At 39.9% G+C, this 25,889-nt stretch overlaps 1 protein-coding gene across 20 annotated transcripts in view; it reads left to right on the plus strand.

The window, feature by feature from the left end:
- DTNA (dystrobrevin alpha) overlaps positions 1 to 25,889 on the plus strand; it is a 223,604-nt gene that overhangs the window by 193,932 nt on the left and 3,783 nt on the right. For 12 of the 20 annotated variants that reach the window (XM_053973289.1, XM_053973340.1, XM_053973356.1 and 9 more), the window contains 7 exons: positions 1,720 to 1,820; positions 3,212 to 3,325; positions 6,581 to 6,677; positions 11,939 to 12,098; positions 14,870 to 14,959; positions 15,447 to 15,615; positions 16,310 to 16,442. In XM_053973289.1, coding sequence (XP_053829264.1) covers positions 1,720 to 1,820; positions 3,212 to 3,325; positions 6,581 to 6,677; positions 11,939 to 12,098; positions 14,870 to 14,959; positions 15,447 to 15,615; positions 16,310 to 16,442 — 864 coding nt within the window. Of the gene's footprint in view, positions 1 to 1,719; positions 1,821 to 3,211; positions 3,326 to 6,580; positions 6,678 to 7,996; positions 8,015 to 8,144; positions 8,832 to 11,938; positions 12,099 to 14,869; positions 14,960 to 15,446; positions 15,616 to 16,114; positions 16,244 to 16,309; positions 16,443 to 19,713; positions 19,759 to 20,789; positions 21,504 to 24,255; positions 24,346 to 24,505; positions 24,535 to 25,889 lie in introns of those variants that run through there. The other 8 variants (XM_053973408.1, XM_053973306.1, XM_053973418.1 and 5 more) reach the window with 6 other exon arrangements.

The following is a 25,889-nucleotide window of genomic DNA, read 5'->3' on the forward strand; positions in this document are numbered from 1 at the left end:
CAATTGAAAGGGTGAAATTGGGCACTACACATCATGTAAAGACACTGAGCCACATTCAGACCACATGAAGATGGGTTTGCTGCCCCATGCAGATGCTGTCACAGAGATTTCACACTACCTGCAGCTGGCTGGGAGGAGAAGGGTGCTCCTGTTCTGCCAGTCCAGCCCAAATCAATTCTTTCCAGACATGTGACACAGTGCTTCAAATTTAAGGCAACCTGTAGTTGACAGTATTATTTCTGAAAGACAATAATTCTTTATGGGAACATGATTTCCCAGTAATAATGTCTCTGGTTAAAAATCAGTTGACATCAGTTCCATATAATGTGTCCTTGATGTAGGGGAAAACAGTATAAACAGAGCTGACTTGAAGGAAAATACTGAATTTCTCATTGCCATCCATCTTTGCTCTTTGAGCAAAAGAGACAGAAGGAAAAAGGAAGGTTTCTGTAAAGAGAAATCTTTCCAAGCAAAAGAGTGACACCCAGCAGGGGCAGTGGAAATTTTTAAAGCTTTGCTGAGAGTCATTCTGGATTTTAAGGAACCAAATATATTAATAACAGTGGTCAATTGGGATAAAGATCCTGCTTCCTCCTGTATGAGTGATGATATCCACCAGCATGTATCAGTTCTTTATGCACTGTTCTGCTTCCCTGTGGTTGATGTGTTAATGGGAAAATGTATCCATATCAGAAAAGATAGTATAAGGTTACAGGGGAAACATACTGTCCTTTTCCCACGGATAGTCCTAACCTTTGTTAGGCTATTGAAATGTATCTTCATCCTTTTTGAGGGATGGCACCTCCTTTGGCGGAGGAGGTGCCTGGCATCACATAAAATAGCACTCTAGAGTTACACTTCACAGGGCTTTTTGTGGTGAGGAACTCTCATATCACAGCAGTAACTCAGCAGAGTATTTTTAAATACTTGATTCTTTCAGGTTGGAGTTAGAAATAAATGGGTATCTTTCATAGTTGTGAAACTTCTAAATGTCCTGCTCTGTATTGTCATTGTTACAATACTGAAATACAGGAGTGTGAACAAGGAAAACAGTGATTGATTATTGCTGATGAACGTGCAAAAATGGCATAGTCCAATGAAGCTGTAGTGAGCACTGCCTACTTTGGTGAGAGACAAATTCTCGTATCATTTTACTGGTGGAAAAAAAGATTTTGTTGTACCTGAAGAACTGGGGAAAGAGGTGTCCTGAAGCATCATGAGAGCATATAGGAAAACTTGGCCAAATGGGCCACACATCTGGACTGAAAACTGAGCACTGCTTTCAAACTGAAAGTAAAACCATGCTTTCAAGAGAGCGAAGCATCACTGCACTGGAAACACATCCTGTTCTTCCTGGAGGCAGATACTGGTTTTTGCTTCAGTGTGCTCCTCTTGTCTGTAGCATCAATATCAAGAGCCACACTACAGCAACTGCCTGCAGCAGTGTCACTGCCTTCTGTAATTGGTTCAGAGGAAGCTGCGTGAAAAAGCAATGAATGACAGGATGTTAAACACTGAGACTTATTTACTCTAGCACTTATTCTGCTTTTACTAGCAATGGTTCCATACTGGTATGAGCACAACATGAATGTGCTTTTTTTAGTGTAGGCAAGCTTGGTACTGCACTTTCTGTAAACAGATTTCACAGAACAGATCTGTGTTGAACTCATGGTGCATGCTGGCTAGTCCTCTTTCAATGCAGCCTTCTCTGTTTTACAGCAGCAGCCGAGTCAGCAGAGGGGGGCATCAGATATCTCCTTCACCATTGATGCAAACAAGCAACAAAGGCAGCTGATTGCAGAGCTCGAAAATAAAAACCGGTAAGGATCCACTAAGTACCTAGTTTTGTTCAGTCCCATATGTTACATATATGTTTGTTTCTTAGCATTTTTTTACCACCTGTACCTGTACAGCGTGCTTATACCGGCACATGCGTTTCCCCCTACAAAAAAAAAAAAAAAAAAACAGAGCACAAAAAGGTCCATACAATAGGATAAAGGCTCTGAAATCCATAGCCACCCCATGTTTTCAGAAGTGTCATGTCCAATGACATGATATAATCATGGGTACTTTACTGTTTGCAGCTGCTGTTTGTTAAGAGTTAGAAAAAAAGTCTGTCCTGTTTCAAAACCAGATTAACTTTCAGTTGGATTCTCAGTAGCACTATAACATGAAATGATAAAAGGATCAGTCACGCTTGTAATGTTATGCTCCCCTGCTTTTATTCAGGAAAAAGATGATTAAAGCTATTCAGAGCACAGTCTGCCTGGGAGAGGTTTGCAGGAAGATTAGCAGCAAGTTAGGCTGCTGATCAAATGAGACAGGAGGTGCAGATGTGACCGAGACTGAGAGAGAGTGTCCAGGAGAAATAGGCCAGCCGGCTCAAAAAAGGAGTGATGCCTGTTTGTTAACAGCAGAGAACGTGGCCCTGGGTACCAGACTGCCTGATGCCATGAAATGCATGGCAGCAGAGCTCCGCTTTTAGTGCCGGACCATAAAACAGAGGCTAGCCCAGACCAGATGGTTTCCTATTCCAAACTCTTCACTGCCTTCTGTCACCGTGTAATGAGCACCACCAGCTCCAATCTTGATTTGCCTTTCATAGTTCGAGGCTGCCTCCTGACCGTCTGCTTCCAGCACATTGTGAAGAAGAGACAAAATCCACAAAGGTTTCAACCTTCTGCTGTGAAGCTTTGTATTAACCTTTTGACAGCACTCCAGGGCTCACAAGCCAGTCGTAAGAGGTCTTGTTAAAGTGCTGTTCTGTGAATTGTCAACTGCTCTCACATCTCTGCTTCCATTAAAAGTATTTTTAAGGACTAAATATTTTCTCTGATATTCCGTAATGTCCAGAAAGGTTACTTCCATTTTTTTAAAGTTCATGAGGTGCTGGAAATGTTCATGGTGAAGAATTAAAAGGGAGCAGTTCAGTCAAGCATAGAGCTATTTTATGTCTATCCATGTTTTTGGGGGGGATTTGAAGAATGGTTTCCCTTTATGGCAAAATCCTAAGAGTTTATTCAGAAAATATTCAGAGCCCTCTCCCATTGCTGAGGGCTTCTTCGGTTGGCTGCAAACAAGACATTTTATGTACATCTTCATTGATTAAAAGCTAAATACAGTCATACTTTTTCACCTCTTGCAATGTCCAGGGAGCTGGTTTTGTGGAAAATTACTGACTTATGGTCTTCTGCTTGTTCTCCTCCCTTAGAGAAATCCTACAGGAGATCCAGAGGCTGCGACTTGAGCATGAGCAAGCATCTCAGCCCACACCAGAGAAGGCCCAACAAAATCCCACTCTCCTTGCAGAGCTCCGGCTCCTGAGGTAAGTTCACAGCAGTAAAACCTCTGGCCTTGACAGGGGCCAACCAGTCATTCTCAGTAAGAGAGGAAATAAGCCAGAGATAAGATAGATAAGCCTGGCTTATGGTTTTGGAGGCTTTCTAAAGTAAGTCAGCCAGTGCGTATTCTTTATCCATTTTGGTGCAGCCAGTTGTCCTAGAAGTAATTAAGTTTATGCTTTAAACTGCGTGCGTGAGAAATCCCACATATTACTCCTCTACATTAAATTAAGCATATGCATTAGTATTTGCAGAGTTAGGCCCTTAGGTCATTTGGTCCCCACAGCCTGGTCCAAATGCCATTAATTATATGGAAAAAAATGTTCAGAACAAATGCCTTTAGAAAGATTTCTAGTTTATGCTAAAGAAAATACAGAACTACATGAAAATGCAGGCAGAATTAGATGTTAATCTTTGGAAATTTCTCCCATGTGTTGAACTCTAAGGAGAGGTCAGTTCTCTTCATGGTGCAAAACCAGGCTGCAGAATGATCCTCCTTGTCATGTGGTGGGGTGAAGAGTAATGTCATCTGCAGCTGCTGAAGATTTAGAGGATCCTTCCTCCAGTTATCCCACCAAGCTAAAAACATTAATATGGATGTGACTGCATGTTAGTTACGATACTCTACATGGATTTACTAATTTCCATGTATATCACATTGAAGAAGTACAATTGTCATTGGCCCAGATCCATAGGCTCCCTGGAAGTCCTGAAGTTCACATTGTGAGAGTCAGACAGAGAATCCAATAATGCTCTGTATGAATAGAAAAGAGAATGTAAGCTCTTTCTTTCCAGTGAAACAATGCTAGATTGCTCTGCCCTTTGACTAAAGAACATGTCTTGCCACTTAGCTGCTCCTCACACAACTAACATTTTAGTGGTCTGATGCATATCCAAAGGAAATTACTTCAAGAAACTGTGCTAATTTTTTTCTTTACAAATACCTGATAGTTTTATTATGGAGTTTTCCACACAAAAATATTTTTTCTGATTTACAAATCATTACTTTAGCTTTCCAATCCAAATACAAATTAGCTTCTTCATTTCTATTAGTGATTTTAATGTGCAATTATTTCTAGAGATCTATAGGCAAGTGACATTGTGTGAGGCATGTAAGACTGACTGTCATGAAAACATGTACACTGTAAAATATACCAATAATGTAGCTCTTTTCCATCAAACTGAAAGTCCATTTTCATCAGGTTTAGGAAATCAGCTTTCTATGTAGTTGACCAATAAAATTCATTATACTTAAAAAAACAAAAAGGAATGTTTGTGTAGTGTTGTCAGGCTGACTACTTAACTTTTCTCTCTTTTCAATTTTGCTACACATATTAAAGCATTATACCCTTATTTTAATTTCTTGATATGCGATGTCCTTGGGGCAGTGATACTGAATTCCTCACCTATTCCTCACCCTGATTTAATATGAAGTGTGAGAATTATAAAATAGCTTTTAATCTCTGGGTCTGAACTGCTTTGCATTCCTTTTGAAATGTTCACCATTTGAGAAGTAAAAGTCTTGACTTTGGATTTACTGGGGCATTTTGACACCACCTCGAATTGCTAGACACTTGAGATGGCACAAGGCTGTTCTTACGTGTAAAGCAGCAGGACTCAGGGTAGCAACCCCGATTTATGGCTGTTACCCTGCTGATTTTTCAGGCTTGAAACACTTAGGGCTGTAGAGCAATTTAGTTCACACAGTATCAAGAAACACTGGAATCTATAAATTATGTTGTGGGTACCTGCCCCAGCATCTTTCCCAAGCTGCTGTAGTGTGGCACTCACTGAAGCAAGGTCCTGAACACAGCATTCCTTCACATTATCAGTACTGTCTTGGAGACAGGTTGGAAAACCCCTTACTTCCAAGAATTTGCTCTGGAGTACAGCAGGAGAAAAACCTCAGAGGAGTAGTCTGTACAGTGCACACTGCTTAGATCCTCTCTCCCTGTGGAATGAATCTAAAACCCAGCGGAGCTCTGTACTGGGACCTGCCACTTTGAATTACACAGACCTTCTTTTTATTAAATCATGAACTCTGCTGCCTTTGTACAGTTCATAGCATTTCCAACCATTACCTGTCTGGAAAAGAAAAGCCAACACAGGCATTTTGTAGCAGGAAATAGATCAATCCTTCAGAAGAGTAAATGCAACCTGACAGTGTTACTATATGATCCTATTATATAAGTGAGGGATAGCACACATGAGCAGTCCTGTAGAAATCAATGTTGACTATATCTGTAGTTTGTCAGTGAAGGCTCAAAATCTGGGTTTCATATTGCCCTAAATACAGGAAATGTGCTTAAGTCTTGTTGGTTCCAGTGCTTTTCCATTTAGGATTAAATTGTCATATTTTGTAGGTAGTACAAGGCTAACAACATACTGGTTTTATGTTACTTGCAATGCAGTAGAGTATAAAAGATATGTATATTTTTCAGTAGTAATGTTAATTATATCATAACTTCTTGGATGCAACAATTTTATTTTGTTTGTATGTGGAGACCTCCCACAATTTAGTGGTTTAACATGTGCAAGTGCTGTTCCCCCATCCCGTGCAGTGGAGCTGCAGAATCAATGCTGTTCAGATTTATGGGGGCACAGAGAGACTGTCACACTTGGAGTGGCTCAGTATTCACACTGTCACACAACCAGCACTGGACTCCGAGTGCAAAGAGCTAATGTCAAGCAGTTATATCTGTACTATGTGATAGTCTTCCTCTTGCTTTCAGGAAAAAAAAAAGCCCAGAAACAAAAGCAGATCACTGTGGGTTTTTATCTGAATTTCTGAACTCTCTTAGCTTCTCTCATATCTCACTGTGTTCAGTGCCCCTGCTGTAATTTCCTGTCCTTCAGGGCATGTCTTTAATTTCTCCTGACAGCTAGTGAGGTTATTGACTTGAGAGTTCCAAAGCTAAAATTGCCAGGCATTTGCACAAGGGAATATAACACAAGTTTGTTTGAATCTCATTTGTTCTTTGAAGAAGGGTCTGTGTCAGTGTCTGTCTTTTCCCTAATCACTGTTCAGTCCTATGAGGATTCCCAGTGAGAAGGAACTCCCTAGCCTTCACATAGCCACATTTCTAAACCCTGTGCTGAATTCATACAGTGAGTTTGCTTTCCTGTGGTCTGTAGGCCTGTGTCCCCATAGTGTCCCCACAGGGCTGGCAAAATGATGCAGTTGAAGGCTGCTGCTGCTGTGAGGGGGTAAGCTCTGATCAGGTCTCCTTGTTTCTCAGACAGCGGAAGGATGAGCTGGAGCAGAGGATGTCTGCTCTCCAGGAAAGCCGAAGGGAGCTGATGGTTCAGTTAGAAGGCCTCATGAAACTGCTGAAGGTAAGGAGCTCCACCTGGTACTACCAAGCAAGAGAGGATATGTAACCACAGAGTTCTGCAGAACCTGACTGTTTCTACCCACACAATTTGGCTGTGTTTCCCTCCCTTTCTATGTTTTGCCTTGGTCTTTTAATTCAGGGGTTTCAGATTATTCTCAGATGATGTCATTCCTGTAGCAGCACTGCATTGTCATTGTCACCTGCTGCTAGGAGGAGTAAGAAAAAGAAAAGAAACCAACACACAAAGCAAGTTAACTATTAGCTGTAAGGTAAAAACCTCAGCACTGTACACTATTATTCACTGCAGCTGACAGTATAAAATCACTAGGCCTTTAACTTCAACTTTAACTTTGCTCTTAAGTTAAAGTTTCCATTTGGTCAGTTGCTGGTTCTGTCAGAGGAGTCATTTGACAACCACATCTACCTCTCTCTGCTCAGAGATGCTTTCCCTACAGCACTTGTTTCATTTTCCCAGATACAGAAGCAGGCCCTTGTTCAACAAATGAAACATGTCTCAACAGAGGAGCTCAGTTAAGAACCAAGATATCAAAAAGCATGTGCATTTTTAAAGACAGACTATGGTGAGATGGAAGATGTGTTTTTATTTGCAGCCTTTTTGTACCCGATGTGCTTTAGGACAGATGATGCCACAAATTCACATTGGAAGAAAGTGCCCTGAGTAGCACAGGAGTCTCTTTAGTTGTTTCCTATGGCAGGTCAAATGAGTTCATGGAAATTCAGTGCAACTTAGGTCAAATATGGCTCAGATAAGAGCAGAAGGAATTCCACTGAAATCCATATAGCAATATGCCTCCATTTAGATGCAGCATGCATCTATTTAAATCCATTTGTATCAAAGGATGAGTTTGTCACCTTATGTCACTTGCCCCTCCTTAGACACAGGCTTTGTGGCCACAATGCACAAATTGGTGGCATCTCAGTGGCAGAGCCTACTGAAGAGCCAGCAGATTTTTGGGAGCTGGAACCAGGCAGGGTACTTCTTGTTCTACCAATGAAATGCTGCAGTGCCACAACCAGCAGTGAAGGCTGCCTGCTGTTAGTCACTGCCTGGACAAAGAAAATTTGGGGTAGGAAATGACAGCAGCTTTCTGCACACTTTGCACTGTTCTGGTGTTTCAAAGTGTGCAGAGGTGGGACCTTAACCTAGTCTCATATCTTCAACTATCTTGATTGCACCTTTAACCCTGTGCTCCAAATTTGGCTTTTTTTTTTTTTTTTTTTTTTTTTTTTTTTTTTTTTTTTTTTTTGTCTTCACTTACATCCTGGCTCATCTCATGTGCTGATCCTCTTTTTCTTTAGGAAGAAGAATTGAAACAGGTAGCAAGTTGCCTTCTCTTTGGATGCCCTACTAACTCCTAAATGTGATTGTGTTCCTGTGATTTGTGTTACTTCCTTTGCTTGAGAAGTGTGTGTGTGTGTTCTTTTGACCAAAATTAATATTTTGCAGTTCTTTCCCACATTAGTGCCTTGGAGCAATTTTCACAATGAAACAGTGCTCTAGAAAGTGAGTCATGGCTCAAGGAATCTTTTCCTCACTCCTCTAAATTAAAACATGTAAGGTATAAAAACCACACCTCAAATGTAGTGAAACCCATCTAGAATATGAATTCAATAGATAACATTTTGAAAATGTAATGAGAAATCTTGTACTTTCAAGAAAAACATAACTGAGCTTAAATTAGACAAGGGCAATAAGTTTGAAAGCTCATTTTATCCAGAAAGTCAGGGCATAGTGTGCACATCTTTAAAAGTCGGTATCGATGCTAACAGTCCCATGAGTCTTCAGGGAAATAAATGTTTTCTGCAACATAGATCAAAAAGAGGAAGTATTTACATTAATAATAGTAATTTTAGAAGATTTAATTGTTTCGGAGCTTTTCAGTATTGTAATGGATCTTGGAAATATATTAGGCTTAAAAAAAAAAGGTACTTTTCAGAGAGCGGTCTGATTTCTGAGTTCAATAAAAATGTTTCATTTTAACAAAACTCACTTCTTCCTGCTTTCATCAGCAGAAGTGCAGTCACAAGTCTGATGTGTTTTGTCTGTGATACAGCATGCAGAGTTTGTAGGTAATGCCCACCTTCGTAAAACCAACATTTGGCTAATTTTTGTAGAGTTGCACTCAAAAAAATAAATCTGCCTAAATACCACCTCCGTGTAAGGTCTGTCTTTTTTGATTCTGAAGATCTGTTCGCAAAAGAGAAGCTTCCAGTGTGACAGGAGTTACCTTATCATATAAAGTGTTCACTGGACAGTGTAAGTGAAAGCACATTTTCAGGCTGCTATGAGGTATTTTTATGACATTTTTTTTCCCAAGAGTAATAGGCTCACTGAATGCCAGGTGATGATGCTAAAGAATTACTCTCACCATTTCCATTTAATGATCCCCATTATGCTATGCTATTTCATGATCTGTTGAGAGAAACAGGATTAAATTAATTTCTGGAGGAATTCAATTGGAATGAACAGCCTGGCAATTCATCTAAAGCTTATGAATTATCTATTTCTCCATTGCCCTTCCTTGAGAAAGGATAATGAGTTCTTCACATCCCTGTCATTTGATGAGGCTCTGTGATTTCTCCATATGTCATCCCAGTTCAGTCCCAGCAGAGGGAGCAATGGGCTAAAACTCCTGTAAAGTCAGTTTTCATTTCAAGCATTTTATGCTAGGCATGCATGACACTTGATAGTGGGGAAATTTTCCTGCCTAGCAAGAGTTAACTTAAGAGCTGTAGCAGTTTGATTAGGGATGGTGAATTAAATAAAATACCTGGAAATTTTCCTGGGAGGCATGAGAACACTGATAGCTGCAATCAAGTACAACACAAAAAGCTGAAGCCATCCAAATATCCACGGTAGCTGTGGTAGCTTCCCTTTCAGCATGCTTTAGTCCTTAGTTCTTAGAGCTGTCAAGGTTTGGGAGCAATTCAGTGCTTGTCTTCTTTGCTGTCCTTACCAAGAGGTTAAGACTGGCTGTCATAGCAGATTTCAGACCATTAGGTCCAGCCTTTGAAAACCACAATTCTGCTGATAATCACTCAGCAGGAATCCAATCCTAATACCTCTTCATTCCCACAAACCTGGGCTGAGGTGGATCTAAATGAGTAAAATATATTGAGTTTTCACCTCTCTGAAATCAGGCATTCCCTAATATCCTCCTATTTTAACTTGCTGTTCATCAGTTCCATCTCATACTGCCCAAATAGTATAAAAAGTGAGGAGTTTTTTCCTGGACAAGGAACTCTGAATGCTTCATCTTCCTGTGCTTCCCAAACATTTTGTGTATCATAAGCACAAGATCTCAGTCATAGCTGAAGAGCAGACAGAGGGTAAGCATTGGGTGTGCAGCAGTTTCCACATCTCCTAAGGGAAAATTCCAGCCCAGAAGTACTGGTGGGCATCTGTTATTTTTAGTAAATAAAATGCCTATTCTGAAGTTCATTCCTGAATATGACTTGATGGCAGGAAGCAAATTTTGTCCATTTTTTCCCTCATCTTTCTCTGAAAGTTCCAACTGTTGTTGATGTTCCTAGAACAGAGATCAAAGGCAAAAGGGAGCTAAGGAAAAAGGCAAGGGAAAAAGGGCTCTTGTCTTTCAGAGAGCTAAGAACCAAAAATTCTTTTGCAAATGTGCTCTGTCAGGGCATGAAAGAAGAAAGCTGTAGATCCTGGGTGCCCTGCCTGATGTGCAGGGGTTATGACTAATAAGGACCTTGAAGTGTCTCTAAATTGCTCTGGGCCCTTCCTCTGGAGGACTAAATATCTCCATTTCTTCTGGAGCTAGTATAGATGATTCTAGAAACAGGAGAGCATCTGGCCTTTATATATTCAATTTGCCTTTTACATCCATCATGTAAATGTTCCAAAACCAATAATTAAAGAAATTATAACTATTGAATCCTCCATTCTTCCATCAGTAATGTGCTTATTTCTCATAAAACTAATTTACCCGTGTTGACTTTCAGGTGATAATGTCTCTTAGAAAGGGATGATTGGATAAAAGAACAAATAGCTTAGTATTCTGATACATTATTTATGGTCCAGGTCAGGAATTTATAAAAGTCTCAAGGGTAATGCTGCACTCAACCTGCAATGGCCCGTGCTTGTCTTTCTTAGAACATATTTGCCAAACATAATCAGAGCTGCAGTAGCTACCAATACCAGAGTCAAAATAAATGCCATGGGAAGAATTAAGAAATCCTCCCGTATTTTTAAAATAAAGCCAAGATAAGGGAAACACCACCTCTCCGGTCCCGTTTGACTGAAAACAACCAGGAGCTTGTGTTGCAGTTCCCCTTTAAAAGCACTCAAGCCACCTCCATCCTTAGCATCTGCTGAACACTGGGTTTCAAAAGCCATGTGCAGTTTGGTGTGGGCTCCAGCATTAGTTTTCTCTTACATGGATACACATTGCCAGGACTTTGAAACAGAGGGTGAGAAGAGCGCTGTGTCTCTTGGTATCATTCACCTAGCTGCATTAGTAAAAAATGCAGTTTTGTAAAGTCTGCTTGAATTTCAGCTGAGTGATCCTAACTGTGAGGTGCTAACAGCATGACATTTATATGATTGGTGTTAAAACATTTTCACTTCCAGCAGCTGAACCCATAGCAGGAATTTATATTGCCCTATCCCCACAGTGTTTTGGGAGTGTCCGAGTATGTGGAGCAGATAATTTAATAGTGGCTTAAATAGTTCTCTAGCTCCAAATAAAAAGCAGAAATGTGTATTATTTATTGCAAGTGTCAGACTTTATGTGACTGAGAGGTTGCATGTACCATGAACTTGTCCTGCAGGGAGGTGGAGGGCAGGACTCTGCTGAAAGGGGCTGCTCTTTCAGCCTGCTGAAAGCCAGGCTGGTGCCAGCAGCTTTCCCCTTCTCACAGCCAGAATGGGTTACAGTTTAGCAGGCATGCATGTGAACTGTGGGAGTGAAAGGGGAGAGGGCAGAGAGGTCTGTAGTGTGGTCTTTATTAACTTGGATTTTTTTAAAATTTAGCTGCCTGACATTTTCCCATGCTTGAAGGAAGTCAGATCTTGACTCATATTTTCCTACTTACTGTTTCTCTACACAGAAGCCTTGCTGTCAACTAACAACTGACTTTGGTTTATTTCTTCTAGCAAAATTAACATTACCCAACTGATCTACAAACAGCACGATGCCTTTAAGCTGAGGGATGGGTGACCAGGAGAGCAGGCAGGCTCTTGCAAAGCCCATGTTTAACCCCTTGATTGTTTTGCAGACGCAGGGGGCAGGCTCCCCACGTTCCTCGCCCAGCCACACCATCAGCCGGCCGATTCCCATGCCCATCAGGTCTGCCTCTGCCTGCTCCACCCCGACCCACGCACCTCAGGACTCTCTGACCGGGGTGGGAGGAGATGTGCAGGAAGCCTTTGCACAAAGTAAGTCCCATTAACAGCTTCTTTGAGGCACTTGGAGACTGAAGAATCATTATTTCTTTTGATTACTGACTTAATGTACTTGACCTTCTGAGTTGCATGCAATAAAACAAAACAAAAAATATCTGTGACAGCTGCATTTTTCCATTGAAAATCAACTTTGTCAGCCATCAAAGCAAGTTGTCAAAGCAAGCAGGTAAGCAGAAACTGGACAATGATGCCAGTTAATGGAGCTTGGGGTAAGAAGGAATTTTGATGCAAGAGGATGAGAACAGTTATCACTGCTCTGTTAACCAGAAAAATTGCTATTGACCTCAGCAGGCATTGTCAGTGTGTTTTAAATAAAGACTTTGCTAGAAGTAAATGATACAATCATAGAATTAGTTCAGGTGGAAAGAGCTTTTGTCACTGTGTCTTTCTGCCCCAAGAAAGAGGGCTTCAAAGTGAGATCAAATTAGGACCTTTACCAGCTGAGTTCTGGATGGCTTCTGTCACTCATTTTCTCTGTTGCAGAATTTCACCATCCTTATTGTGTAAATCCTTTGTCCTTCTGTCTGATTGGAACATCCCTTGATGCAGCTTGTGACTGTTGTCCCTTGTCTTTTTGCTTTGGGCCTGAAAAGGGTCCAGTTAGACTAGACAGGAATCAAGTCTGAAAGTCTAGGTGAACCCTTTCCTTGCATTTCCAGAAAACTGTCATCACCTTCCCACTCTTTTTTCAAGTAAGAATAAATTTTAAAGTGTTTTGAATTTCTGAAGCCAGAAATTAAATTATTATGTTGAATAACACAGAAAGCAAGTAGTCTCTGTCATCTAAATAAAGAAACAGTCCTTATTTTTTTAATCTTCTCTCTTTAAAATATTTGCATAATTGCAGTTCTATGATCTGAATAAGTTTTGCCCCTCTTTCCCCAGCACAAATTAAACATAAGTTTAAATGTAAGCTCAGAAGTTCCTGTACTACAGTGGAAGCGTGCTTCTTCCCAGGAGCCTAGTTCAGCCCTCTCAAGCACCCTTCTCCTTGATTTTCCTGTAAATTGTGTCTTTGTGTGTATTTTTGGACAAGGTTGAATCTGTAATGCAATCAGGAACTTTCTCCTAAAGCAGTGGTCAATTCAAGTATTGAACATAGGCATAATTCCTGGTCCCAACATAACGAGTTGCTGCTAATCTCATTTTCTGTGGCGAAAGAAAAACAGGCAATATGTTTTCCTTTTTTTCTGCTATGAGAAAGATCAAGACAGGCAAAAATATGGAGCCCTAGCTCCTATGTTGTAATGAGACAGCTTCTTCTAGAGTTAAGAGTAAGATAAATAATATAGTGGCCACAATAAAATATCCTTAAACAATGCTAAGTCTGCCTCAGGCAAATGCATTTTAAGTGTAAAAATGTGTTCTGTTCAAGATTAAAAGCAATATAAGAAGTTAAGTGATCACATTTTAAAAGTGCTGCATTTGATAAATACCTAGGTTTGTGTCATTATTTACTATAAGCTCTAGATGGGAAGGTCAAACCCAAAGAACTTGAAGCCAGCATTCTGTCACATCTTGACATATGACTTTGTGAGGGGGTTGGGCTGAGATTTTATGTCTCCATTCTCTGCTGCACCAACAGAGATCTGCCTATATACACATAATGCAGACAAGCCATGGTTAAAGGACATTTTCTTTTCATTGTTTCCATTTCTCTTTCCCAGCATTTGCAATAGTTCAGAGGCACAAATTTGGGAAGACTTTAGAGAGGGAGTGGTTGTCTGTGTGTAAGAGTTTGACTACTATCATTTACATTCCAGTAACTATTTGCTAATGGATACATTAAAAAAAAACCTCCTTAGGATTTGAGAAACTTTTTCAAATATATTGGTTTGCATTCAGCGAGTTTTAAAAAATCTCCAGTAGCCTATTCCTGTTGCATTTGGAAGACTAGTGATTCTGTGGAATATATTGATTATTCAGCTATTCAACAATAGTATCTGTGTTCGGGATTTGAGGGACTTAAGCACACGTTACCCACAGACCCCTCCTAAGGAAGGACTATTCCATGCAGCTCACAAGAATCTCTCATGATTTATGGTTAAGGGAATATTGCCAGGTTCAGCAGGGAAACACTTCTAGATGCATTATTAGAAAGAGTTTAAAAGCAGCCTGGGGCTGTTTAGAGAAGCAGTTGTGCTTCCTTTATTAAAAAAAAAAACAAGGGGGGCTGTGGGGAGAGAGAGAGAGACAGTAAATTACAGAATATACAAGAAAATCCTTGAGCTACAGGAGAGGCTGAGAGGGAGCAGAGAAGAGAAATCCATATAGTCTTGATGAGGGATGAGGTCAAGTGTGTTTCTTCAACATTTGCCATAATTATCTGGCACATATCTGGCAATAATGGTATCATTAAACTGAGCTGTGGGAACTTAGAGAAAACACTTCATTTCTTCCATCCTCCCCCACAGGCACTGTAAATGAGTTCACGCTGGATTTAATCTTCCAGGCCTGGTCTGCTGGTGTCACCACACAAATGCAAGCTTGATGGCAATGAATAATCTCCACATATCTGGCATTGTGGTTAAATGAAGCATGAGGTTAGGCTTCTGCTTTTGCATACAGCACAAGTAAATGAGGCCATTCTGCAGAGAACTCTTCTGCACGTGCCCCTCGCAAGGACTTTGATACCCTGAATTATCACAATGACAGCTTTCAGCAGGGTCAAAACTGCTTTCAACAGTAAAACATATGTCATGTGAATAATAGTTACACTGTGCTTTGTCCATCTCTTGCTTCAGGTGCAAGACGAAACTTAAGAAATGATTTGCTGGTGGCAGCAGATTCAATCACCAACACCATGTCTTCTTTGGTAAAAGAACTAAATTCTGGTGAGTGAGGCTGACGAGGGGGAATAGTCACCACAGTGACATTTCACATTTGTGGGAAAAAAGTAGGAGGTAGGAAGATAAATATCTTCAAAGATTTTTATGCTTTTGTTAAAAAAAATCTCTAAGTTACAGCTTCTGGAACTCAGCAGTTCTCAAAGCCGTGGATGTAGAGGTGCAGTTGGATACAGTGAAAAATTGTCTGTGATTCCACATGGAGTGGGATTTCACTCTTAAGAAATTAGATTTAGCACAGATCATACAGGACCTGTTGTAAAATGCAGTCTGTAGTATTACCATTAAAATATTCTACCTAATAACTGAGATAAGCAAAATTTTCAGTGTTTGGTCCAAGAAGAAAACTATAAGCTTTGCCAATATAAGTAGAATTATATGCTTTTAATCACCTTGGTTGGAAAGGCAAAGAAATGTTTAAAGAAATAGGCACATGTACTTTTGTGAAAGTTAAATGGGACTTTTTGCTTCACAGAAGTGGGCAGCGAGACAGAGAGCAATGTGGATTCTGAGTTTGGACGGACTCATTTTGATGATCTGGTTCCATCCCCGACGTCTGAGAAGGCTTTCCTGGCACAGATCCACGCCCGGAAGCCAGGGTACATCCACAGCGCTGCTGCCACCGGCTCCATGCGCAGCGACATGTGGGTACCTGCCTGACACCCCTTCCTGATCTCAATTCTTCTTCCTCTGAAAACACTGTGCAGCACACAGTATTTCCTTTCCCTCTCAATTATTTGGAAAAAAAAAAAAAAAAGCATAAATACAAGTGCTTCATGGTTACATAGTAGTGGGCTCTGTAAACAATAAAGCCTGGAACTCAGGACTCCCTCAGGAGTGAGCTGTCTCACATCCAGCCTGGAATACTCAGGCAGCATGGAGGCTGTGGGACATCTGTTTTCCCAAACATGCCCTGCAGTCCTATTCCCTGTTTATCCAGACTGAGGGACCTGTTGGGGCTCACTGGAAAAGGAGAAATGTGTAAGTGGAAAAGACAGAATGCTTTTCATTGACCTACTCAATTGATGAACAGATTGATTTTTACAACCTTTCCTTTTAGAGACAACAGGCATCTTTCTAGTTATTTTTAGTTCAGCCTCTTTGTATGAAGTTATTGAGAACTTTTGTTACTCGTTTCCTTAGGTGAGTGCCTTCAGCAGAATGTGCCCTTTGGTGTACTTCATGAGAGAGGGAAATAACAGAAGTGTTCTCCACTGCCAGGAAAATACTAACTGGTCTAAAGTATCCCACAGTCCTCACAGATTACAGTAAAGGGAAGTTTTATTGGCTCTGAATGTCATTCATCTCAGGAGGCTATTTATTAATAATTATCTTTAGGGTTACAGAAGACGGAGACCCTTATGTCAGAGGAGATGATGAAAATTACGAGAATGACTCTGTGCGCCAGCTGGAGAATGAACTGAAAATGGAGGAGTACCTGAAGCAGAAGCTGCAGGATGAGGCGTACCAGGTGGGAGAAGGACACCAGCTGCCCATGTTTCTCCATAAGTGAGAAAGGATGATGGCCCTCAGGTGCCCAGTGCTATCTGACCAGCCCTGGTGTGATCTCTTCTGGGTTGCCAGAGCAGCCACATTCCAAAAACTCCTGCCACCCTTACACAGACACACATGCATCCAGCTTTTGTGCCTGCCCAAGAAGACTACACTGCCTGAGGCACACAGCAGTGGTCCATACAGGTACCAGGGAAGCAGGTGGGACAGAGCTGCCTCTGAGCTTGTTCTCTGCCCATGCCTACCAAGTCACTTAGAGCTTATTCCCCACTACCATAGGTGCTGGTTGGTGGTGTCAAGATGCCCTACTATTTTCATGTCTTTTTTTTTTTTTCTCCAATAGCAAGAAGCTAAGGGTTTGAAAAGCTAAAGCTAAGCATAAGGGTTTCTCCAATGTGAACTGAAGCTCAGGTGCAGTCTGTGTGTTACTGTCATTGTCAGAATCTGGAGGTACAGAAAAGGGTCTGGAACAAATTGTATCCCAGAGAACCAAGTATTCAACAAGCATCTGGTGCAGAGAAGCCTGGGGATTTGTTATTAAACACCTCCCTGAGGAAGCTCTCAAAGGGCATTTGTTTAAGAGTCTGAGCAAAGCAAATATGCCAGGGGGAGCTGGAATTCTTTAGATGCCCATATTTGCATCATGGTCTCCACTTCTACCTGGTGTTGCAGATTATTGCCATGTTTTCAGTTATTCTGACTTGGAATATCTGAATTTAAAATACATTACTTCTTATAAAGTTAGAAGTAGTGTCAATAGCAGAGAAAACCTAGTTCAGTTATTTGGGAGCAGAGCTGAAACAAGCAAAAACAACATTGTTTCCATATGGTGATCGGCTCAAATTTGGACCTCACCCCTAAAGAACATATTAAATGGGGTACAAAAACCAAATTAGACATGTTCTGAGAGACCAGATGTCTGCAAATGAGGTTCAAAATCACTTTATGGGCAGCAATTCTTTATACTGCTGATTCCTAGGAGCTAATAAAATCTAGCCTTCTTTTCTGGTAATATTCCTCTACTGTTCAGTGCTGGTCACTTTGGGGACAATCTGTGTCTGACAGGCTTGTGTTGTAATGAAGATTAGCTGCTCTTTTGGTCTTCTTTTCTGTAAAGCTGCTAGGATATGTTAGTCTTGTAAAAGTTCATTGAGTCTTGTCAAAATTTGAGGTAACTTTGAGGTTGATATGAACATCTTGTTGTTGTTGTTGATGTAGACCTGCCACATGCCTATGGTAGATTGACAAAAGTAATTTCATTGCAGAGGTCTTTAAGGACATGATAAAAGGAGCAAGATTGTTATAGATTATTTACTAAGGCAACAGCAGGTGACATAGGGGGACTTGTCAGAACTTTTTATCCAAGATAAGACTTGTCAAAAATCACAGCCTTTAAACTTCTGAACAGGATGAACAGCTGCTCATGTAATGAAACGTAGTTGTCAGTTTAGAGAAGGGGGTGCCTAAATAGTCACAGCTGTTAGGCATCAAATAATAAATGTTGTTCTTGCTGGTAAAAAATTCCACGTTCTTCAGAAACAACAACAAACCAGTTTGACTGTATTTTGATTACAGTATGGAAGAACAATATATGGCAACAGTGTTACCTGAGTTTCACAAGTTACACCAGGATTATGTACACGCATAAAATGCAGTATGTATGTGCACTGCAAATAAGGGCAGGAGAAGTTACGCATGTCACTTGATGGTGCTGGGTGTTACTCTTGCTTCAGTCAAAATAGTTTTTCTGCTGTTTTCCACCAACATTCCCGGGAGAAAGGAAGGAAATCTTCTCCCTATTAACATCAGAATAAAACTCTTGAATTTAGGTGAGCCAAGACTACACATGAGTGAAGTTTATTCCCCATTGGTTTACATTATTTGTTTCCACCAGGGGACAAAAACAGACAAAAAACCCAACACACACACACACACCCTCCCTTGGCCAAAAAAAGGAAAAGCTTTTTTTGTCAAAAATATATTCACTGAGGGAACAGAAAGTCCTCTTTCTAGACAAGTTGTGCTTAACAGCATTTTTTCAGAAGTTTCATGATGTATTTTACTGTCTGTGAGATTGTCAGCTCCTATCAGGCAGTGATTTGACAGTAGTGACTTGTAAGTAGAATCTATTTTTAGTTGATACCACAGCCCCAAAGCATGTAATGGCAATGCATGAGAAGTCCTTCCCAGTACGGGTGATGCCATTTAAATTAGGGAATGGGTTTAAAGGAAGCAAGAAAAGATACTAAGTTAATAGGGACTACTAAGATGATTAGGCGCTGGTTGGAGAATGTCATATATTGACCCTGAGACATGTGCTTTGACATCGGTTGTTCTCTGCAATTTGCTGTTTATTTGTGGTATTTCGCTCTTCTATCCCTTCTTCTCTTAATATCACTGAGTATTCTAAAAAAGCCACAACTTACTATTTGGAAAAACAAAGGAAAATTGGAAAATTTCTGTTTAGGGTATCCTGTTGAACAGAGGCCAGGTCAACTATGTTCATTTGCATCAAACCATTGGAATTTATTACAAGCTGTTTTACTGTTTGTACTCACATATACACTGCATTCATCTGGATTGCCAAAGAAAGCCAGAAGCTGTAGCTATCGTAATGCAATTGTCAGCTGAAAAAATCTGCAAGGAGGAACTCCTACTAAGGGTGCAGAATGGTCACCTCAGTAACAATCTGGTAACCATTTTTATGTTATTAAATGTCTCACTTCGTGTAAAATCAGCACATTTAGAAAAACATGTTAGATGTAGTGTAGCATGAAAGATGGTTGGCCCAAACCCACTCTTGTTATTTTGTGTCACCTTGTGTCCAAGAAAGATTTTTGTGCTGAACTCTAAATTAGTATTAAAAAACCAAGATACATAGTGAAATCAGGGACAGGAAACCTTAGAGGAGGCTTCTTTCTCTCTCTTTTTTTTTTTAAGCATGTTGTAAATAACAAGTATCTGTATCAGAAAAAACCCAAACACATTTAATGCACAAGTATAAATGCTAACAGCGTGTATCCTCCCACATCTGTTTCCACTTTTGTTCTTGGTACAGTCTTTTGCTGATATGTTGTGTAAGACAGTTTTCACTGGGTTTATTTTCTGGGTCCCTAATTGTTCCCTTTATTTCTAGGCTTGTGCATGGCTTTTTTCAGAATAATACACTTCCTGGCTGCTCACGGGCTTAATTTGTCATCTTCCTGTTTTCTGTCCTTTGTTATCTACAGGTCAGTTTGCAAAGTTGAGTGCAATATTCTTCTCTCTCCTCTCAAGTAAGTATTATTATAATTTAGAAGAAAGTTTGGAATTAATCCTCATAATATACATTTCAGTTGCAATGCATCTTGTGGCACCTGAATGTATGTGTTTCTTTCACCTTTTAACCTGTGTTGGGATGCCTTGGAATCTCTCTGAATCCATTCTAATTTATGAATCTGTCCTAAGTCCCAAGGATTCCTGCTAAGCCATCACCCTTTTTACGTTTTTCCTTTGTTGACCATCAGAGTGAGAACATGGGCTTTTCATCCCTGGGGATGGTGACAAATATATTAACCAGTACAGAGGAACTTTGTCCAGAAGATAAGGATAATTACATTTCAGGAGACCTGAATTTAATTCCATTCAATGCTTTAGTCTTCCTAGGATAACTGAACTAAATAATTTCTGATGAGATCAGAACATCTACTCTAGTGTGTGAAACAAGACTTATGCAAACATTAAAGAAAGCAATCCACCAGCTGCTTAACCACAGAGGTATCCTCAGATGTGTCGTGGAAGTTTAAAAAGCCCCAAAAAGTGGAAGGCACTCAGCTACTGTGTAGAAGCTGGCAGTTCAGAAATATGGCAAGATCTATAAATTCCCTGCTGTCCCATTGATGCCTTAGGATTTTAGCTTTTATATTTTTCATATATTTGTAATCCTGCAGTTCTTTAGTGTGTAACTCTAAACTCCATATAGAGTGTTAGCTACTGTCTTCCCATTTTGGTAAGACAAAACAATTCCTTTCTAAGCCTGGGAATTAAGGACACCTTACTGTCTCAGGCCCCAAGAGATGTAAACAAATGTGAGTTGGGGCTGAGCAAACTTGGGGTAAATTACTTCATTGACTGAAGCTGTAATTGGAAGATTAACCCCCAATATGCAAATGGACCAAACTTATCAAAGTGTGAAAATTCATGACCTGTCATCCATTTTTTGGGTGTAGCCCCTGGGGGGCTTCATCTGCCTGAAATGTACCTGAAGGCCCTTCAATAAATATAACAGCTTTTTATTCCCTTAATTTTGTCTGACCTCTGTTTTTAGGTAGCCCCAACAAGGCATCACCATATTCAGGTCATGTTCCTTACACATGCTGACCTCACAGTTGCAGCACTGAAGTTACTGCCAAGTTCAGCAATTGTGTTTTTCCTCAGGAAGACAGAAAACATCTATTTTTATGAAGTAGCCTGTAACTCTGAACATTTGCCCAGAAAATGGGAGACCACATATTTCTTCTTGCCTCATCTGAATCCACGGACTCTGCATTTCTGGCTTTCTAGGAGAGTGCAGTGCCCTGCTGTGAAGATGGCAGTGACATGGTGCTGTCCATCCTGCTGAGACACTGAACCATGGGCTAACGGGGATGGAAAGAGAGGATAAATCAGAATAGGGATCTGATTCTGGTCTGCAGACTAAGCCTCTTCCTCAAAGCCAGAGCTAAAAGCCAGCAGAAGTCAACAATCAAATGGACACTGGAGCTTGGGAGCAGGGTCGTATTCAGATGAGCAAAACCAGTGAACTAGCCGGTGCCAACTCTAACGGGAACTCAGATTGTTAGATTTTGTGTGTCATGTTTTATGCTAGACCTCCTCATTTATATGGCAGTTTTGATGGTAAAACTTGACCAGGATTCAAGGGGTTTGTGTCTTCTGATGACAGTAAAATTTGACTGTTAAAATGTGTACCTTGTGAAAGGAGCTGCTAAAGGGGATTTCCAAGGCATCTGTCTCAGTGTCTCTTGCAGCTGAAGCAGAATAACTGGATGTGAAAAGCAAATAAACTTCAATACCCAGAGTACTATAAACACCAAATAACTGCTCATAAAAATTCTCCTAACATTGCTCCTCAGCTTACATTCATTTTCTCAGTAGTCTTGTTAAAAACATGAGCCATGTAGAGTTCCCTACATTTACAGCCGGAAAAATAAGTTTCTTTAGTCTGTTTTGGTGCAGTTGTCAGTTTTAGATCAGGTCATGTGGAAAAGAAAGTAGATATTTCAACAACAATGTGTGTGTGTGTATAACTATGTATATAGTGGAAAATTTGTATACAACTGACTATAATTACAATTTGCAATAATAAGTCAAAAAACCCTTTTAATTAGAATTACAAAACTCAGGCAATTCTATGTAAGGTTTCCTTTTTTATTAGGAAGCAGTGCTAACATAGTGATGTAGGGAAACATACTCCCCTAAAAGCCTGTCTTTCTTTAAAGTACATATCCTGTCTCAAATTAGCAGATACCTGAGACTGAGATACTATCTCATCTCCTAGATGATTTTTGAAATGTCAAAGAGAAAGATTTTCATAGTGAAATTCTTTTTAGCTCCCAGGGGAGCCCTTTGGCCAGTACCAAAGACTGTAGCATTCCCAGGAGCTATAAAAGCACAGCCCTACAGAAATTGGCATCCAAAACTGGTGGACTTGGCACTTCACCTATATCCACAAGAACAAAATGTATTATGGTACATTATGATAAATACATCTTCACATTGTAAGTGAATCGTCTCAAGATTCACTCTGTTGGGAATATGGAAGTCTGTCATATCTTGTGTATTTTATTTGGTACTTACATTTCACAGCACTGGAAAAAGAACTTCAAAACAGTTTATACCAGTCATGATATCTAAAGTGTTTTTGCAGTTTTCATTGGGTTCTTGCTTGAAGCTTAGAAGCTGCATAAAGAGTTTATTTCTAAGCCCTTATTCAGTCAATAATGATACAAATACAGCTGATATGGCCCTAGATGGCCATAGGAAGTAGAAAGCCAGCAGACTTTCTTTCTCACAGCAGTATTATATTTGTGCATATTTAAAAAAAAAAACAAAGATGGGGAAAATTAGATCAGTTTATTGTAGCTCCTTTGGAGTGACATTGCTGCTGATGGCCAGCCACAGAGTTTTGTTCATTTCCTCATTCATCTGAAATTGATGTTAGTTGATTGATGATTTTTACAATCTGTTTGCATTTTCATCTTTAAAAGTGTACAATTGTACAATTTGTAAAATTGTACAATATGTACAATTTTCCGAAATTGATTTTAAATAGCATCTAGTATAACAAATTCCCAAGAGAACAAGTGATTCCAGTAGTATATAAAACATAATTTAATTATGTTTTCAATTTACTTTTTATGGTAAATATACTTGTTTTATTTTTAGTAAAGAAACAGAGTGAACTCGAGCTTGTTTTCAGCATGTACTAGGCATATCTTGACATTAGGTGAAACTGTGATGTTATTTTACCTTTATGCCCTTGACAGCATTTGGGTTTTTGCCAAGGGTGGCCAATGGGAGCAGAAATCCTGCATTTCAGAAACTGGTTGAGAAGTTGTCATTTTCAATTAGTTGCTGTTGACTCATACAGTAGGCATGTCCTCACGAGATCTACAGTTTCCTAGATTTTTCTAAAGCTGTGCTTTCTTAGTGCTGTCACACATTTGAATTGGTCATGCCTAATTCATTTATATGCATTATTATAACATGAAAGAAGGTGTGAAAAGCTAATAGAAATCAGACCTAAGGCATCCACTGAGAGGGAGTACAGAGAGGAGGATTTATTGCAGGTTTTGTTCTCAGATTTTAACTGGGATTTTCCCTGTCTTGACAAAAACATAATAATTTAAATTAAAGATTCTGTTCCAGTCCCACTCCAAACACTCTCACTCTCACTCTCTCAAAACCTTATAACATGAACTGTTCTGGGATCTGAGGTTTTGTGTGTCTGTGGGAGACATTTTCCATTGCAAAAGTGACTGAATGGTTTGTGCTGAAACAGGTGGATTTTTTTTCAAACACAAAAACCCCGAATCCTCTCAAATTTTTGATATGAATGTATTCTTTAAAAATACCATGTATTCAACTTGACTGTTTTTCCAGGGCAGAATTCGTGTTGAGTAACACTTTCATACTTTTCTCATCTCTTGTCATTTTTTTTGAACCTCTGTTTTCATGTTTCCCAGCAGAGATTAGGAATACATCAGACGTCAGGTGATGAAACCCATGGGCCAAGGGAGAGTGTGGTCAGTGTAGTCCAGTCTTTCCTGTTTTCTTCTTGAGCAAACACATAAAAGCTAGCATTATCTGGACCATTCCACTTGAAAATAACGGGAGGATAACAGCACAGTAATTTTCAAAAATGTCTGCTACATTCACTCAGCTATGTTTTGGTTTTCTTTTTGGTTTATTTCTCTCCCTAAGTCCTCCTCTTCTTAGCATGTAGGTGTAAAAAACACTGTAAAAAACTGTGACCAAGTTATCAGGGAAGAAGGAGCTTAAATTTGTGAATTCAGTTCTAAAATTACACAAGTGACAGGGATGTTTTTTGAAAAAATCACTGGATGACAAGTAACAGAAAAGAACCTGTGGATTAAGTAACACCAGAGGTCTAGAAACAGTTTTATATCATGAAAAATCATAAGAGTCTTAACTTGGAATTAATTTTGGCACTTAGAAAACATTGCAGTGAATTTAAAGCTCTGAGGTTCATTAGTACTCATTATCTCTTGCAGGAAAATATCTCTATCCCAGTGCTGGCTGTGGAACAGAGAGAAGCCTGGGGAGAATTTACAATAACCCTTCCCACAGTCCACCAAAGAGAAGTAATTTATCCAGAAAATATGAAGCAAACCCAAATAGTTAACATTACTGTCAATGTGTCTTAATGCATCCCATGTTTCACAAGCCACTCTTATTTTACTCTTGTGGTTTATAATGGTACCATCACGAAATATGAGATGTTCCTATATTTTTGTATATTAGGAAACATTTTGTCGCCAAGAGGGTTGCCAAGCATTGGAACAGGCCGCCCAAGGAAGTGGTTGAGTCACCATCCCTGGAGATATTTGAAAGGCATGTGGATGTGGCACTTGGGGACATGGTTTAGTGGTGAGGCTTGGCAGTGCTAGGTTAATGGCTGGACTGAATGATCTTTTCCAGCTTAAAGGATTCTATTATTTACATAACCCTGAAGCTGATTCAGTAAAAGTCAGTGTCAGGCAGCTGAGAACTGACCTCTTCCATGCCTTTGATTTGCATTTTTTTGTCTGTATTGTGAACAGCAAAGCGTTCCTTCACTAAGATTACCAAATTAGTTTGCTTAGACTTAAGTACAGGTGCATGTCTGATTTTTAAAATATGTAATTTAAGATGTACATCAGATTTCTTTAATGAAACTCTCATTAGACTTGCAGTGCAGGTTTCCTTTGCATTTATCAACAAAATGTTAATGCTTGTCTTTTGTAACCATCTGACACAAGGAGACACCAAATTAAGATCATCATACCATTTGGCATGCTTAAGTATTAAGGAGTAGGGTGGAAGTGTTTCTGCTTGAATAATTAATACAATCAAATGGTCTCAGGAAGGAGAAACAGCAAACTAAATTACCTGACCTTTCTTCATTCATCAGATTTAATTTACCTATTTTTGCCAGAGTAATTTGCATTTCATCTCCCGTCTTTTAGGCCAGCTTTATGCCTGAAATGAGTAGAAAAGAATTCATGTGTGGGGAGTGGTATATTATGCTGTGATTATCGTATCTCATGCAATGCAGATTGGTTTTCTCTCTGAGGTAGTTCAAAAGAAAAAGGGATGAGTTCCTTAACTTAGGAAGGGTCAAATGTGTAAACAGTGCCTTTACAAGAAATGTGCTAGAAGCAGAATTTTGCAGTATTACCTGACTGTAGATCCTGACATAGTTCTGAGAAGGAGCAGCAGTAACCTATCAAGCATTTTCCATTACCAGCTAAAACTTGATGCCTCTTCTGTAGGAATTTAACGTACTCACTGATGCTTCAGCATACAGAGGACATACAGCATACAGCGGACTAGGCTGTTCATGAGCTGTAGCACCCAGAATCATCCTTTCGAGTAACTGCGGGTTTTCTTAGACACAATAAAACATACAAGACATTTACATGTGAGGGGAGGCTCATGATGGTGAGTGGCTGTAAATCAAGTGGCTGAACACTGCACAAGGCAGATGAACCATGGTTTCACTTTCAATAGTATATTTATAGAGTGAGATGGAAGGGGAAAGTGGAAGGGAAAATAGGAATGTTGGAAATCTGTGTCAATTCAGACTGAGTTACCCCAAGGTTCCACAGCAGAGCAGGCTTCTTGCCCATTACAAGGGAAGTTTCCA

The sequence above is a fragment of the Vidua macroura genome, chromosome 1 (assembly GCF_024509145.1).
Source record: "Vidua macroura isolate BioBank_ID:100142 chromosome 1, ASM2450914v1, whole genome shotgun sequence".
NCBI classification, from domain to species: domain Eukaryota; kingdom Metazoa; phylum Chordata; class Aves; order Passeriformes; family Viduidae; genus Vidua; species Vidua macroura.